The sequence below is a fragment of the Calliphora vicina genome, chromosome 1 (assembly GCF_958450345.1).
Source record: "Calliphora vicina chromosome 1, idCalVici1.1, whole genome shotgun sequence".
Classification (NCBI taxonomy): domain Eukaryota; kingdom Metazoa; phylum Arthropoda; class Insecta; order Diptera; family Calliphoridae; genus Calliphora; species Calliphora vicina.
The window spans coordinates 54,137,251-54,154,440 of NC_088780.1; the positions used below are offsets into that span (position 1 = coordinate 54,137,251).

A 17,190-nucleotide genomic window follows, 5' to 3' on the forward strand; every position below is an offset into this window, starting at 1 on the left:
TTTCGTCCTCTGCCAGGGAGCGAACCTGGGGTGCTTGCTTTTATACGCAAGCAATTTAACCACTACACCATGTCGCAATATTAATTTCATGATGTATTTCTTATCAATTATGTATTTCAAAAACCTTCCATAAACTCCGAACGACTATTGAGTCAACTTTTTCAATATTTTTTAAAGAAAGAGAAATAAATTTAAATCCATGGACTTGACAAAGTCGTTAAATTTTGCCTCCTCCATCAATTTTATTTTAGCTGGTTTCTCTGCCAAGTAAGATTCCAAATTTAAATTCTTTGGAACAAATCTACTGATACTAACCGAATCATGCAATTGGGAATAAATCACAAAGAATCTGTTTTATCAAAATTAAGTCAGGGACTTTAAGAAGAAAACGTATAAATAAATTCCCGAAATATCTCACAATTGTTTAAAGATATTCTCAATAAAATCATTATAAAATTATTTTACATTCCTTGTTTTAAGACTAACAAATTTTTCGTCTGTTCCTACTCTTCCAGGTGCCTCCAACATAGTGATCGAACAGCCCGGTTATCATGACGAAAACTATATTGTACTGAGAGATGATCAAGGGAATTCATTACTAAATGGAGCCAATATTATCACCGCTTTTCCCAATGTTAGCTTTTATGCAGGTGTAGCCTATGACTATAATGGCTCTAAAAGTTTTGTAGAAAGGGTCAATACCACCTACACAAGAAAACTGAAACGTGACATGACCGTTGAGGTAAAATATTCTCATAATTGCTTCTATAAATTGTTGATAATAACAATATTTTTCTTTAAATAACAGATCATTTCCATGATCACCAGTGCCCAAAAGGACAATGACACTTTGCTGATGACCTACTCCTATACCATCGATAAAACGAATTATGTGGAGCCTGAAATTGAAATCTATCGCTGGGAAATGCAACAGTGGAGTACTTGTGATGCCTTGTGTCATGGCAGCATGCATCGCATGCCGGTGTGTGTTAGCACAACACAAGCCCTAAAAGTGGCGCCACAATTCTGTGATATACATGCAAAACCACCCACCGAATATAGAGAATGTAATACCGATTGTAATTTAACGTAAGTTTAATAGGCACCAAACTCTATTAACGAAGAGAGAATTAATTCAATTCCTTTCATTTGTTTAGTTTAAATGTCACCAGTATTTCGGAATGCTCGGCTTCATGTGGTATGCTGGGTACTCGTGAGAAAACTCACCACTGCATACAAACATTCCCCGATATGCAACGTTCAAACATTGTGGACTTGAAATACTGTAGTTCGAAGTTCGAAATCAAAACCCATGAAGAGTGTAGAGAAGGTTGTTGGGAGTATACGGATTGGATGACGGTGAGTATTTCAACAATGATATTACAAAAATTAGCAACTAAGTATTCATTTGTCTTTACTATATGTATATTTCTAGTGTTCCCGTTCATGTAGCTATGGAGTGCAGACTCGTAGTGTGGCCTGTTATTTGAATCAAACGTTTGTTAGAGATGAATATTGTAATTTGAAAACGAAAGCCAATTACAGGGAAACTACCAGAGTATGCAATCTAGAGCCCTGTTCAACCTTCACTTCTACCACCACCAGCACTACAGAATTTCCTTTAATAGTAAGTTTATTTTGTATTTTTATAAGCTGTAAAATATAAAACCTTAAAATTTTAGAAAACTCCCCGCAATGTGCCCAACAATTGGTGGGCCAATGAATGGGGCAAATGTGATGACAAGTGTGAAAAGAATCGTACGGTTATTTGTCGCAGTGCCCAAGGCTATGGCTGTCCGGTGGAGAAAAAGCCTTTAAGCAGAAGAAAATGTTGCACCATTAAATATGTATCCAATTGGTCGAATGTAAGTACACAAAAATAATCATTTCCCTATCCGTTACAGTCAAACTTCTATTTGTAAATACATAAAGACAACTTAATCATTTTACTAATAACTAAATCATTACTCTTTTCATCAACACCACCACCACCACCACCCTCCAACACAACCACTACTACTACTACTTTTACAAACACCATCTTGTCTTACTACTACTTTTACCCAACACCTCTACCTCCAACACCTCTCTAGTGTTCCGTTCAATGCGGCAATGGTACACGTCGCAAGGAAATGCATTGTGCCCGTGTCTATAAGCCTGAAATTAAGGGGGCACCCAAACGTCGAGAATTTATCGATCCATCGTATTGTCGCCATTTAAGGGTGCCCAAACCCAAACGCATGCACAAACCTTGCAAGGTGGGTTGCAAGTGGTCCATTTCCAATTGGACTCAATGTCCGGCCGACTGCAGTGACGAGTATCAATCACGTTCCGTATATTGTGAGTCCGTCTTGGGCAATCCCATCAATCATACCTACTGTGATGCAGCGAACAAGCCGCCCGTGAAAAAGATTTGCAATAATTGCGTTAAACGCGAATACAAAGTCATGTCCAGTGTAAGAGCGATTACTTAAAAATATTTCTATTCTATCTATACCTAAAGCTTTATTTAAATTCTTATTTATTGACATCTTTGTTTATCCTATTTTACAAAAGAAAGAGTGTTGTTTTTTTGCCTCTTTACTATTTTGATTTACTTTTGATAATTTTTTTACTAGAGTACAGAAAGTATTGCCTGATTTTGGACATCTGTTTTAATTTAATGGACTTTATTTATTAACTTTATTCCCAAGTTCGTTTTACTTTAATTATTTTATGTTTAAATAAAAAGACTGATTAGCATATTCTCAAGACACTATGCTGCCTTGAAATCTCTCCTCTATCTTATGGGACTCTCAGATAATTTGGTTTGGAGTAAGTGCAGCATTCAAGATAATGATCTGGCTAAGTGTATGAACATTGACCTTTTAATTTTAAAATAATCCAGTATAGGAAATTAAGAATATTGATGAGTTTGGCTATGAAATCTTATGTTTTTTTTATTGAAATATAAATTTTTTTAAATTTTATAAAATTTAATTTTTGAAATATTGCATAATTAGGACTTTAGTTGGTTAAAATTGAATCTGTAGTACGACAACACAGTTTGGAGGTTATGTGAGGAAAAAAGTACTTCTTTTAAAAAAAAGTAGCTTTCTTTATGAGGCGTTAAATATAAATAATTTTGAGAATTCTACTTTTTTTCAAAAAGGTATTTTTAAAAAAGTACCATTTTTAACAATTTTATTTTCTTATAAGACGTAAAAATAATTGTGTTTGTAACTTTTGATAAAGTTAAACTATTGTAGAATATAGTACTTTTTAATAAAAAACGCTTTTGTCATAAGGTATGCTTCAAAAAGTACCAGTTAAAAAAGTAACTTTTTCATGAGGGTTGTAAAATAATTATTTAGGTGACTTCTCGTAATAAAGCTCAACCGTTATTTGATTTTTTCATAGTGGTACTTTTTAATACATACCTAATATTTAAAAAAGTACCTTACTTCTTAAGTCGTAAAATAATCATTTTCGTGACTTTTTCTGTAAAGAAATTTGTAAAAAGTCATATTTAAATAATAATAACAAATTTCTTCTATTATTATTTTATACTTGTCCTGACGATAATTTTGGAAAATGGTACTTTTTTCAAAAAAAAAAAGAGAATTGATCAAAAATGTACTATTGAAAAGAAGTACCTTTTTATTTTGACGATTTGTACTGATACAGCTAACCCGTTTTGTATCTAAAAGTATCTTTGACATATTTTTAAAAAATGTACAATATAGTTTTCAAAAGGTACTATTTAATTCAGTTGAACTATTTTGTAAAATAGTAAAATGGTACTTTTTCAGAAAGAGGCTTTTTTCAAAAATGTACATATTTAAATATTATCCAAAAAATACATGTTTAAAAAGAATTGCTAGCTTATAATAGTTTTAATGATATTTAGGGTTAAGTATTGAAAGTTTTTCAACCAGAAAAATATAGAGTCCGTGACTTTTTTACTCTTCACAAAATTATACTTCAAAATACAAATTTTAAATATTTTTAGGTAAACAAAATTTATTTTTTTTAATTTCTTGTAAATTTTTTTTTCCGAATTGTTATTTTAAAACTTTTTTTTTAATTTTATTTTTTTTAAATTTTTAAATTTTTTTCCTGAAAATAAAAATTCGAGTTAAAAAAATATTTTTTCCGATTTTGACCCATTGTTGGTACAACAATGGGTCAAACAAAATATGGTGTTATATACGTTGTTGCAAAGGTCTTTGAAATATCTATCATTAGATATCCATATTGTCTGTATTAATAACTTAGTAATCCAGATATAGGTAAAAAATAGGTAAAAAATCGAGGTTGTCCCGATTTTTTGCTCATATCTCCGTTATTTATGGACCGATTTTGCTGATTTTAAATAGCAAACTTCTCGAAAGCATGCCTGACAGAATTATTGAAGATTTAGATCCCAAAGATATCTGGGGTCTTCAGAAAATAGATTTCAACAGACAGACAGACAGATCTATAAGGATCCAGAATATATATACTTTATAGGGTCGGAAAATTATATTGTGGAAATTACAAACGAAATGACATACCCATCCTACGAAGGTGAATAATAAATAAATAAAAAATGAATATAATAAGGGGGTTAGGTTAGTCTTAATGTACGCTTGATCACAAAAAAACGTAACCACTATTTTCAACATATGTTGATTTGATCTCAGGTGACTTTTATAAGAGCAAACACCATCAGCCAATATAATAATAAACTAATATTGTGATATAGTCTAAACTGAAGTTTGTTTATTTAAATACATATTAGTTCTAAGGAAAGAGAAATATCCATTTTTTAGAGGTTATTAAATACAAATTTAGGATTTAAAATACTTAGTAGTAAAACGTCATGGGCTTTAGTAAGAAAAATTCTAGGAAAATAATTGTAAATTAAAAATTTTCCATACTTTCAACAGCTTGTGTAAAAAATATTTTAGTACAACACCTTACAAATCCCACACATGTGAATGTTTTCCCTCGTATTATGTAGTTAATGTTTTAGAGAAATAGTTTTTTTCATATTTTCAATTATCTGGCAAAACTGCTGTATTTTATAGCCTTTAGCTTTTCAAATTTAGTAAATATAACAATTTATTTAAATTAACCCCTTAAACATGCAACTATTTAATATAAATTTGCTTTCCCTTCTGTGCAGTGCAACTGTGAAGGTTACCGCAGACGACGCATGCTGTGCTACGATTCGCGACGTGAACGCATAGCCTGTCCCACCAAAGATAAAATCATACGTGAAAAATGTCCGCCACCACGCACCTGTTATCCCTCCACTTGCTATGAATTGCGTCGCTACCACAATGTTTATGCCGACGGTGAGTATACCATCTATGTTAGAACCGTGCCCAAAAGGATATACTGTCACAACATGCACAGTTCGCCGCAAGAGTTCGTTACCTTGAACTCAACCGAAAACTATTCGATATATTACGATTACAAGACACGTAATCCAGACTCGTGTCCACCCGATTCGGTGCATCGTGAATATCGGGATGATACGTTGGAGTCGGGTCGTACGACATTTAAGAAAATACGCATTGATATGGCCACATTAAGAGTGTTTGATAGTGATTTTACGTTTGCCGAGAGTATAGGAACGCCGCAGCCCTATGGTTCGGCGGGTGACTGTTACAATCGTCGTAAACAATGTCCGCAGGGTGGTTTCTCGATAAATTTGGAGCATACAGGATTTAGACTGAGGCATGGCACAGTCTGGCAGGCTATAGGTAGTCATGTGGTTATGAAAGAGTCACCTTCGGTAAGTTGTTGTGTAATTGTTTAAGTGATTTCAAGGATAATAATTGTTTTTGTTTTTTGTATATATTTTTAGAATTCCTTAATGTCACATCGTGCTTTATGTGGCGGCTGGTGCGGTGGTTGTCGAATAGGTTCCAATTCTGCGCTCTACTTAAACGTGTGATTCCACGTAGCGTTTGGAAAAACTCAGCCTCCCTAAGGCGGTTTTCTTTTACAAATTTTGTATTTGTTTTGGTGCTAAAACTGCTGTTTTCGACCTGTTTTTTCGCTTCGCATCCCAACGAGAAACGACAACGTCGAAATTGTATTTTATGCATTTATTCCTTGATAACAAAAAGTTCCTTTTGGTCTTTTGTAAGGATTTTTTTGTTTAATTCATTTTTAACAAAATCTTATTAACACTTTAAACTGGAAAAGAGAAATCCTTGTAATGCCAAAGACTTTTAGGGATTTTTGAAACATACCAATACAAAAAACACTCACTTTTATACACACACTCTCACATACACACACACACTCACTCAAACATACAGAGGCAAACCTACCACGAAACAAAAAAAATTTAAATGTGATTCACTCCAAAAATATGAAAAAAACGAACACAAAATGGTGTAATAAGGCCGAGAAATTTATTATTTTGAAAAAGAAAAAGGCCATAAACTTCTTATTTCTTTGTTTAAAAAAAAATAGGAGACTTCATTTAAAATTAATTAACACACAAAAACACCAAACTAAACATTTCTAATACAATTCCTGAAGAAATTCGATAAAAAAAAATCAAAGATTCTAGAAAAACTCAAGAAACTATTTAGAAATGTGGCAACTATTGAAACAACAAAGCAGCAATAAAACGAAGAGCAATTTACTCATTTACCGTAATAATTCTATTAAGCAAAAGAGAGAGATTTACTAAGAGTGTTTAAGAGAACTCTTTTCATCTCTACCTTTAATTTATTTTGTATTTTTAAACACTTTTAAAGTTGAATTTTATCAACTTTTATATATTTATATTATTTTACTCTTAATGTTAATGTTAACTTTAGATTTACTTTTAAACATTTACCATAAATATTTTTATTTAAATATTTAGCTAAATCCATTTATATAATAATTTAATACGTATGAAATAAAAAATACATTTATTTTGTATAATTCTTAATTCTTAACAGAAAATAATAATAACAAATTTATATACATTAGATTGTCTCTAAGAAAGTTAAATTGATTTTATAGTGAAATATATGGAAATATTTAAGAAATTGTCACAGTAATAATCAATAACTGAAGTTACTTTTTAAAATTTATTTAAATTTACACTTTTGAGCAAAAACTTCTTTATTTTCTTAATTACAAGTGTAACGTTAACAAGCTGATCTGTTCTGAAAAAAGTACTTTTTAACAGTATCATTACAATTTGATTATTTTTTTTTTAATTTATGGAAAGATACGCAAAATAATTATTTTAATGTATTCTCCAGATAAAAGTAAAGCATTTTACAAAATTGTACTTTTTTCCAAAAAGTACCTTTTAAAAAGTACTTTTTTGAAAAAAGTACTTTTCTCAAAAAATACTTATTTTTCATTTCTAAGAATTTATATAAAATCTCCACAAAGATTGGACACAAGATAAACAGTTTTTAAAAAGTACTTTTTTTCAAAATGGCTGTAATTGAGACTAAAAATTATATTTTGTGACCTAAAGAATTTTTATAAAATTTCTAGAAATGTCTTTTTTTTCCTAAAAACAACTGTATAAACTTAATATTAAAACTTTATTTTCAAACCTTTTGCAATTTGAGACAGTCTAGTGTATACATAATTTCTTGGTAAAAGAAAAAGTATTAATTTTAATTATTTTGTTTAAAATAATTTTGAAATTTCTATACTAACGAATTAATCTGTGTTCAAAGAAATTTTATTTATAAAAATATCAAAAATCCCAAAAAAAAAAATTATTTAGTGTATTTAGAAAGAAAGTGACAGCAATTAAAAGTATTTCTTTTTTTTATAATAATTATAAAAAAATAATTAATAGTCATGATTAGAACCAATCATATAAATAGGATTTTGGTTAATAGAAAATATTTTTTGAAAACAAAAAGATTGAAAATAGTAAATAATTTATAGGAATGAAAGAAAATTCTAAACAACTGCCATATCAAAGAAAAGTACAATTTACTATAATTTTTATAGCAAAACAACTTCCCTCAAAATAAACACAAACGAAAGAAAAAAAACAAAATAACAAATGCCTTAAACGCTTCTTGGCTTCATCATATAATAGAAATAGTAAAAAAGCAAACAACCCCAACTCATTTAAAAAATCGCTTTAATTACCACAATTATTGTCTTTAAAAATCTCAATTACATAATTTTTAATTACTTTAACTGCCTTTTCAATAAAAGCTACAACAATTTGTTATATTAACATTTAATCTCAAACTACAAGCTAGAAATCTCATTTTGGACTACTTTTATTATTCTATTTTCATTCTTTATAATACTCAAACCCAAATCAAACTCACCCTTCAAGCCCTTTCTGCCAAACCCAGCCCCACATGCCCTATTTGTAAATTATAAGTTTTAAACCATCTTCCCTACTCTCCCTCCAACCCTTGACCATGTAAGCGTTTTACTACACCCTCTCCCCCATACAGAACACAACTTCTCCCTTTTCTTCTTCATCACTAAATAAAACTGTGTAGTCAAGTTAATTTGTAAAATTGTAAAATGTGTTATGTCTGTGTAATATTTATCTTTAATAATATTTTGTTTTTCTTTTTAGTATAATTTTTAATTAATTAATTATACCTACGTACATATGTATATTGTAAATTATAATAAATCTGTAATTGTACTCTACTCGTATGTTTAAATAAATAGTTTTGAAAAAAAAGCCATTTAAAAAAATTTGTATTTAATTTAATTATTCATTATTCAAGTGCGAATAAATATATTCTTTATCATTATCCCTAAACATGTTGTAACACACATACACTTCTTCAATATACACTCACACATATTCATATTACCTTTTATTATTACTATTTAGAATAAAACAAATTTAATAAATTTTCAAATTTTTATTTGAAAGATAAACTTTAAAATATATTGTTTTTATTACATGGGGAACTCTTTTGAATTAAGAAGTACGTTTGCAATAGATCACAAGTCCACATCCGAAGTCCAGCAAGTGAATAATTTTTAATTAAATACATACATTCATATAGGCATCGTACGTGACATTTGTACGCCTATAGATTGGAATACAAAAATAAAAGTATATGAAAAATAATTTGGTCTTTATGGTCCATTCAAAATAATAAGTTCTTTCGAAACATTGTTTTCCAAAATATCGAGCGAAATAACTACGTGACATAACACGGAAATAATTTTGAGGTACATGCAGAAAAATGCGAACATTTGCGAATCGTGAAAAGCGTTATGTTTTCTTTTAATTTCTTACACTAAACCAAATATTTTTCCTTTACAATCCGTCATATTTAAATAAAAGTAATCTGATTTTATAACAAATATAATTTAATATCGTACTTGACAGATTTTTCTATTGTATTTTCTCTTGTATGTATACAAAAACTAAAAAAATAAATAGAAAATATACATACATATATTCAGTTTCAATAAACAATTTGATAATAGCAACAAAATAATCAGAGTCAAATTCATTTCATACTACATGCTAATAGGGATTATAAAAAAATACCAATTAAATTAAAACAAGTAATAGAGCTATATTCGGCTGTGCCGAATCTTATATAACCTTCACCAAATTATACTTCAAAATACAAATTTTAAATATTTTTGGGTAAACAACATTTTTTTTCCAAGTTGTTTTTTTCATTTCAAAAAAATTCTTTTTTTAATTTAAATTTATGTTTTTGAATTAAATTTTTTTTTTTTTAAGTTTTAAAAAATTTTTTTTGTTTTTTAATATTTTATTTCGGTGAAAAAAAAATTCGGGTTAAAAAAAAATTTTTCCGATTTTGACCCATGGCACAGTGGGTTGAATGGTACCCAAAGTGGCGATTAATTCATAGAAGCCGTAGTTTTAAAATATTATATTTTTTTATTGATGAGTTATTATAAGCACATAAAAACACAGCATTTTAGAAAAAAAACGGTTAAAAAAAATTAGTTTAACCCTTTAAGCGCATTATTGTTTTTTGGAAAAAAAAGACCTTTTTTTAAAAATTTATGCTGCAACTTTGGAATGGAAAGCGATAAATTATTGAATAAAATTGGAAATTAAATGTGCTATTAAAAAATTCAAAATATAAATTTATTGTATGTATTTATGTTAGTATAAATTTTATTTAAAATCCAATTTTTGTTTTACACAAAATTTTATAAATGTACAAATTTTTTTAAAAAAGTCACAAAGAGAATATTATAATTTTGTCCTAATGAATAATCATAAATCCATAAAAACACAGCATTTAAAATAAAAAAAATTAAAAAAAGACCTTAGTTCACAATTTATGCTGTAACTTTGGAATGGAAAGCGATAAATTAATGAATTAAATTGGAAATAAAAGCATACTTAATGTGCTATTAAAAAATTCAAAACATAAATTTATTATATGGGGCATTTCACGTCAAGTGAACCAACTTTTGAAATCGATGTCTTCCTATCGCGATGAAATTTGTACCAATATTAGTTCTATTGGATAGTAATTCGGACACCATTTTTCAACAAGATCGGTCAAGAACTCTCTGAGTTATAGGAGGTAAAAATTTGACATTTTGGCCAAACAGGTGTTTTTTTTTATGCATATAACTTATTACCTATTGTTCTTAGCAAAATGTGTCCCAAATAGTTTAGATAGCTATTTATGCAATCTTTCGAAAAAAAAAAATTAAAAAAATTTAATAAAATATTTTTGATTTTTTTTTTAAATCAAAAATATTTTTGACTTTTTTTTTCAAAATGGGCCCTTTTTATTTTTTTTTAAGAAAGCTTAAGTCTTTTCCTAAGCGACCTATATGGTCGCTTAGTGGGATGCGAGTGGGATATCTATCAAAAAAAATATTTTGTAACTCAAGATTTAAAATTTTTGAATTTTTTTGCAAAATCAAAAACTTTGTTGACTTTTTTTAAAAAATGGACCCATTTTTTAATTTTTTTTTTTTACTCAGAAGAAAGCTTATGTGTTTTCCTTTAACAACCTTTTTGTCGCTTAGTGGGATTCGAGTGGGATATCTATAAAAAAAATGTTTTGTAACTCAAGACGTACAATTTTTTACTTTTTTTTTAAAAATCAAAAACCTTTTTGACTTTTTTTTTCCAAAATGGACTCTTTTTTTATTATTTTTTTTTTCTCAAAAGAAAGCTTAGGTCTTTTCCTTTAAAACCTTTTTGGTCGCTTAGTGGGATTCGAGTGGGATATCTATCAAAATAAATGTTTTGTAACTCAAGACAAAGGTTTTTAAATTTGCACTATTTTAATTTTTTTCATATTTGTGTGTAAACCTTAAAAATTAAACTTACGCAGAGAAACTAGACACATTAGCCTTTCCGATGGTATGTAACATACCCAACTAAAATTTCATAGCCTCTATACTGTAATACACATAATATGTTAACCTCAGGAATAAAAATCACTTTTTATACCCTTCACCTTCGTGAGAAGGGTATATATAAGTTTGTCATTCCGTTTGTAATTTCTACATTTTTCATTTCCGACCCTATAAAGTATATATATTCTGGATCCTTATAGATAGCGGAGTCGATTAAGCCATGTATGTCTGTCTGTCTGTCTGTCTGTCTGTCTGTCTGTCTGTCTGTCTGTCTGTCTGTCTGTCTGTCTGTCTGTCTGTCTATCTGTCTGTCTGTCTGTCTGTCTGTCTGTCTGTATGTCTGTCTGTCTGTCTGTCTGTCTGTCTGTCTGTCTGTCTGTCTGTCTGTCTGTCTGTCTGTCTGTCTGTCTGTCTGTCTGTCTGTCTGTCTGTCTGTCTGTCTGTCTGTCTGTCTGTCTGTCTGTCTGTCTGTCTGTCTGTCTGTCTGTCTGTCTGTCTGTCTGTCTGTCTGTCTGTCTGTCTGTCTGTCTGTCTGTCTGTCTGTCTGTCTGTCTGTCTGTCTGTCTGTCTGTCTGTCTGTCTGTCTGTCTGTCTGTCTGTCTGTCTGTATGTCTGTATGTATGTATGTATGTATGTCTGTCTGTCTGTCTGTCTGTCTGTCTGTCTGTCTGTCTGTCTGTCTGTCTGTCTGTCCGTCTGTCTGTTGAAATCAGTTTTCTGAAGACCCCAGATATCTTCGGGATCCAAATCTTCAATAATTCTGTCAGACATGCTTTCGAGAATTTTGCTATTTAAAATCAGCTAAATCGGTCCACAAATGGCTGAGATATGAGGAAAAAACCAAGACAACCTCGATTTTTGACCTATTTTTTTACCTATATCTGGATTACTAAGACATTAATATAGACAATATGGATATCTAATGATAGATATTTCCAAGACATTTGCAACGACGTATATAAGACCATAGTAAGTTGGACCTATATTTTTTAAAATTTAAAAAAAAAAAAATTTAAAATAACAATCGAAAATTTTTTTTTTCCAAAAAATTCAAAAAGCAACTGGAAAAAAAATTAAATTTTGTTTACCTAAAAATATTTAAAATTTTGAAGTATAATTTGGTGAAGGGTATATAAGATTCGGCACAGCCGAATATAGCACTCTTACTTGTTTTCTATGGAAATGTTGAATAATTTAATTTTGTTATTTATTTGTGATAATAATTAATTTAATATATAATAATAATAATAATAAAAAGATGAATAATTTAGTAAAATTTAATCTTAATCACAATAGATCAATTTATATAATAACTATTTTTACACTTAATTTATGAAGTTTTTAAATTTTCAAATATCCATACTTTTATCCTCCTTATTTGTCACCTTTATTAGCTGCTTTTTTTTGTCAATCCTTTCTTGGCGTTATTAGATTTAGCTACTGATTTCGCTGATGGCTTCTTTTTTGGCTTTGGAAAGAAATCGCATTGAGTAGATGCAGAAAACTTTTTTAATTTGAGTCTTCCATCGACAAGCGGTATGAAAGCATGGTATTGATTGTTACCGCAGCATCGAATCTGCTCTTTAGTGTTTTCAATGTTTCCTCATGATCCTCTTTGCTACTAAAAACTATTTTAGTTTCTTTACAATAATTCTTTGCCCAATGGAATAAAGCAGTCGCATCTAAGATGCGATCTTGATGAGAGCACTGGAGGCTATACTTCGCTGCATTTCTTTTGAGGTTTGCTCCAATACCATCACATGCTTCTTTACCATGAGCAGTAGGATGAAAATGCCACTCAGCTGGCATTCCAAAATCTTTTTCATGAGCTGTAAGATTTGCGAAGCTACTTTTGTTTTTAAAATGTTGACGAGCTCCGTCCGAAACGTAGTATACCTTTTCTACTGTAAATTATGATTTTAGATAATTTAGTATTATCTTCTGGTACTCATAAACTGCAACGGTGTCATGTTTTAAATCGTCGAATATGATTGCCATACTTTTGTGTTCCAGGTTTTCTTCTTTCATGTAGTAAATAACTACTGTGAATATAGTTGCTTGGTCGTTATTGAAGTGGAATGCTTGTATGGAATCCTGAAGAACATATTTATAGTTCTCTGCGAAATCAAATGAAATAATGAATTCACCAGACTTCAAATGTGTTTTCAAGTCCTTGAAGAATGACCACTGCTCTTTGACTAAAAAGTCATGGGTTCTCAAATTTAGCAATCCTCTACACAGTTCTTCCACAAAATCATCCACATTTAAAATTATGGTTTTCAGTGTGCATCTTTCAGTCTGAAGCCAAGATTCAAATTTTAACTCCTCAATACATTCTCGATCAAAAGAGTTGATTAAATTTTCTTTGATGGATGTGGTTTCCGGGCAATTCGAACATTCACCTAAGTGGCAAGAAGTTGTAGCATTAGGGCACATAGTCAATTTAAGGCAATCGCGGTAATGGTGTAAATCTTCTGATGAATCATCTTTTAAGTAATTTAAGTTGATTTCCTTCAACATCAATTTAACATTTTCATGGTAAATACAAACACATACTGTGTGAGTTCCGCTGCTTCCTGCCAAAACGCAATGTTTTGGCCTCAGTTGTGTAAATTTTGTGAATCCAATTTTGACATCCTCGTATTCAGATTGAAATGTTGCGAATAATTCATTCAAGTTACAGAGAACCATTCTCTTCTGCATTTGAACTTTCTTGCCATCGATTCGTACAGACATCCAGTCTTTCATCCCTGGCATCAGGCGACTCATATCATCTCGCTGATAAAACTGAGTTATTAGAGATTTAGTATCGCACTCCAAAGTTTTTCCCTTCTTTTTGTTTGGGAGTGTGAGAATCCCATGCTCAGCAACCAATTGTTTAGCAATTCTTGCTTTTCGTTGAGACGTTCCAAACTCAGTCATTGTTTTTGCAGAACTCCATGTTCTTGGAGCAAGCGTGAGAAGTTGAATTCTTTCAGCTTCACTCTGTGACGTTTTGTATTTCTCTTTTATTTGTTCAAGAACTTCTACTGCATCCTTATGGTATTGGTTTCGACACTCATTCGTTGAATTTGAAAAGTTAGAATAACCATCATCATCAACAGTTCTGTCTTCATTCTCGGAATTACTTTTGTCTTCATCTGGAATAACTTCAACGCAAGGCTCATTACTATTCAAATTCGGTAATTCGTTCAACTTTCCGAGCTCTTTCCTGCATGATCCACAAATTTTCAATCGTTTTGACAGCGTAGGGAATTTTTTTAATAAGCCGTCGGAAATATTTCGCATATCTGATTATCTGTGCTTCATTTTGTTAAAGGGATTAAAACAAAAAGACGAATAAATTTCATTTTCAACCTTAGCCTTTTTAGAAGTCGTAGACATTTTGAATTTTGTAAGTATTTATGTAAATAACACACGTCTTAACTTTAACGCTGTTTCTAAAAAACTGATTTGATTGAGTCTAAAATCTTTTATTAGGGTCAAGAAGGGCTTAAATACTAAAGTACCTAGTTTAACCAAATGTTACAAATAATAATAAAAATAAACCACCATATAAATAACCTACCTGTCAACTTCTACCTCTCCACCCACTTCTTAAAGTCAAATGTCATAAAATAATAAATAAACTGGTACTTCGGAGAAGGGCCATAAAATATTTCCACTTGATTCCAAAAATTTGTTTCTGGGGCACCTGATATTTTAGCAATGAAAATCGCGTGCGCTGAAAACTACCTCTAGGATTGACTAAAAAAGACGCAAGATACAAAACTCAGACAAATTTTGGGGGTGGAAAATTAATAGCGGTCGGCCTCATATTGCACCCCTCCAGTGGCTATTATCGGTCAGTTGTTGTGGTTTTTATTTTTAAGGTTTTAGAAACACTTACACACAAATATGAAAAAAATCAATTTAAAAACATTTGTCTTGAGTTACAAAACATTTATTTTGATAGATATCCCACTCGCATCCCACTAAGCGACCAAAAAGGTTTTAAAGGAAAAGACCTAAGCTTTCTTTTGAGAAAAAAAAATTAATAAAAAAAGAGTCCATTTTGGAAAAAAAAAGTCAAAAAGGTTTTTGATTTTTCAAAAAAAAGTAAAAAATTGTATGTCTTGAGTTACAAAACATTTTTTTTATAGATATCCCACTCGCATCCCACTAAGCGACAAAAAGGGTGTTAAAGGAAAACACATAAGCTTTCTTCTGAGCAAAAAAAAAAAATTAAAAAATGGGTCCATTTTTTTAAAAAAAGTCAACAAAGTTTTTGATTTTGCAAAAAAATTCAAAAATTTTAAATCTTGAGTTACAAAATATTTTTTTTGATAGATATCCCACTCGCATCCCACTAAGCGACCATATAGGTCGCTTAGGAAAAGACCTAAGCTTTCTTAAAAATTTGAAAAAAAGTCAAAAATATTTTATTAAATTTTTTTTCGAAAGATTGCATAAATAGCTATCTAAACTATTTGGGACACATTTTGCTAAGAACAATAGGTAATAAGTTATATGGATAAAAAAAAAACACCTGTTTGGCCAAAATGTCAAATTTTGACCTCCTATAACTCAGAGAGTTCTTGACCGATATTGTTGAAAAATGGTGTCCGAATTACTATCCAATAGAACTAACTGTCCAAAGAAGCTTTGGACACAAAATATAAAATATTGAATTTAATAAGTAAAATGTAATAGATTAATATCGCTAAAATATTAAGAAGTAAAGAATTGTAAACACTATTTAGTACCTACTCGCCACAAATTCCGAATAATTTAAGTTACATGAAAAACGAAGATACTAACTTAAATTAGAATTTATAAACTTCACTTATCCTACAACCGTCCTGGAGACCACTTGAATTCAATAAAATTATAATCAAAACCAACCCAAATAAGGAGTGAGATCGAAAAATTCTTAACACACGTTTTTCATTACATTTTTTAACCCAAGTATTATTTGAATTTTTTTTTGATCAAGTTACCTTTGAAAAACATGTCAGTTATTATGTGTAATGTCAATTATATTAATTTTTTTGTTAATCTGATTAAAATGAGTGACCAGAAAAAAGTGCGTACTGAAATTATTAAATATTTTCAACAAAACCCAACTTGGTCTTACAAAAAGTTGGCCAAGCATACAAAGGTCTGCCGTCAAACTGTTTCCAATGTTATTAAACAGTACCGGGAGAACTTGTCAGTTGATAGAAAACCTGGTTCAGGTAGAAGGAATGGTCCACATGATGTTTCTAAAGCCAAAAAAATAGAACGCATTTTCAAAAGAGCTCCCAACACATCCGGTAGGAAAGCAGCCCGGTTAGCTCAGTGCTCGGACTATTTGGTACGAAAAGTTAAAGCTAATGCAGGTTTAAAAACATACAAGGCTCAAAAAGTTCCTGACAGGAACGCTACTAAAAATTTAGAGGCCAAAAACAGAGCACGGAAATTGAAGTCAAGTTTTATAAAAAAATATTCTTGCTGCATAATGGATGACGAAACGTATGTTCTGGCAGATTTTTCGCAACTTCCAGGTCAAAAATTTTATGTTGCTGATGCTCGAGGGAATGTTGAAGAAAAGTTTAGGACCCAAAAGCAGACAAAATTTCCCAGAAAGTTCTTGGTATGGCAAGCAATATGCAGTTGCGGCAAAAGAAGCCACTCATTTGTTACAACGGGCTCTATAAATACCGAAATTTACATCAAGGAATGTTTACAAAAAAGGCTGCTTCCATTCATAAGACTTCATAATGTGTCCACTTATTTTTGGCCTGACTTGGCATCCTGTCACTATGGCAAACAAGCCCTTGAGTGGTACAAGAACAATAATGTGGTATTTGTACCAAGAGAGGCAAATCCTCCAAACTGCCCGGAGCTAAGGCCAGTGGAGAGATATTG

The 17,190-nt window shown here is 30.5% G+C and overlaps 1 protein-coding gene across 3 annotated transcripts in view; it reads left to right on the forward strand.

The window, feature by feature from the left end:
* The window catches only part of AdamTS-A (ADAM metallopeptidase with thrombospondin type 1 motif A), a 184,825-nt gene extending 177,803 nt beyond the window's left edge, over nucleotides 1-7,022 (forward strand). For all 3 annotated transcript variants that reach the window (XM_065513654.1, XM_065513662.1, XM_065513670.1), the window contains exons 12-19: nucleotides 516-742; nucleotides 809-1,089; nucleotides 1,158-1,359; nucleotides 1,436-1,627; nucleotides 1,683-1,865; nucleotides 2,094-2,456; nucleotides 5,150-5,764; nucleotides 5,837-7,022. In XM_065513654.1, coding sequence (XP_065369726.1) covers nucleotides 516-742; nucleotides 809-1,089; nucleotides 1,158-1,359; nucleotides 1,436-1,627; nucleotides 1,683-1,865; nucleotides 2,094-2,456; nucleotides 5,150-5,764; nucleotides 5,837-5,926 — 2,153 coding nt within the window. In that variant the 3' untranslated portion in view covers nucleotides 5,927-7,022. The remainder of the gene's footprint in view (nucleotides 1-515; nucleotides 743-808; nucleotides 1,090-1,157; nucleotides 1,360-1,435; nucleotides 1,628-1,682; nucleotides 1,866-2,093; nucleotides 2,457-5,149; nucleotides 5,765-5,836) is intronic.
* Nucleotides 7,023-17,190: the final 10,168 nt, after the last annotated feature.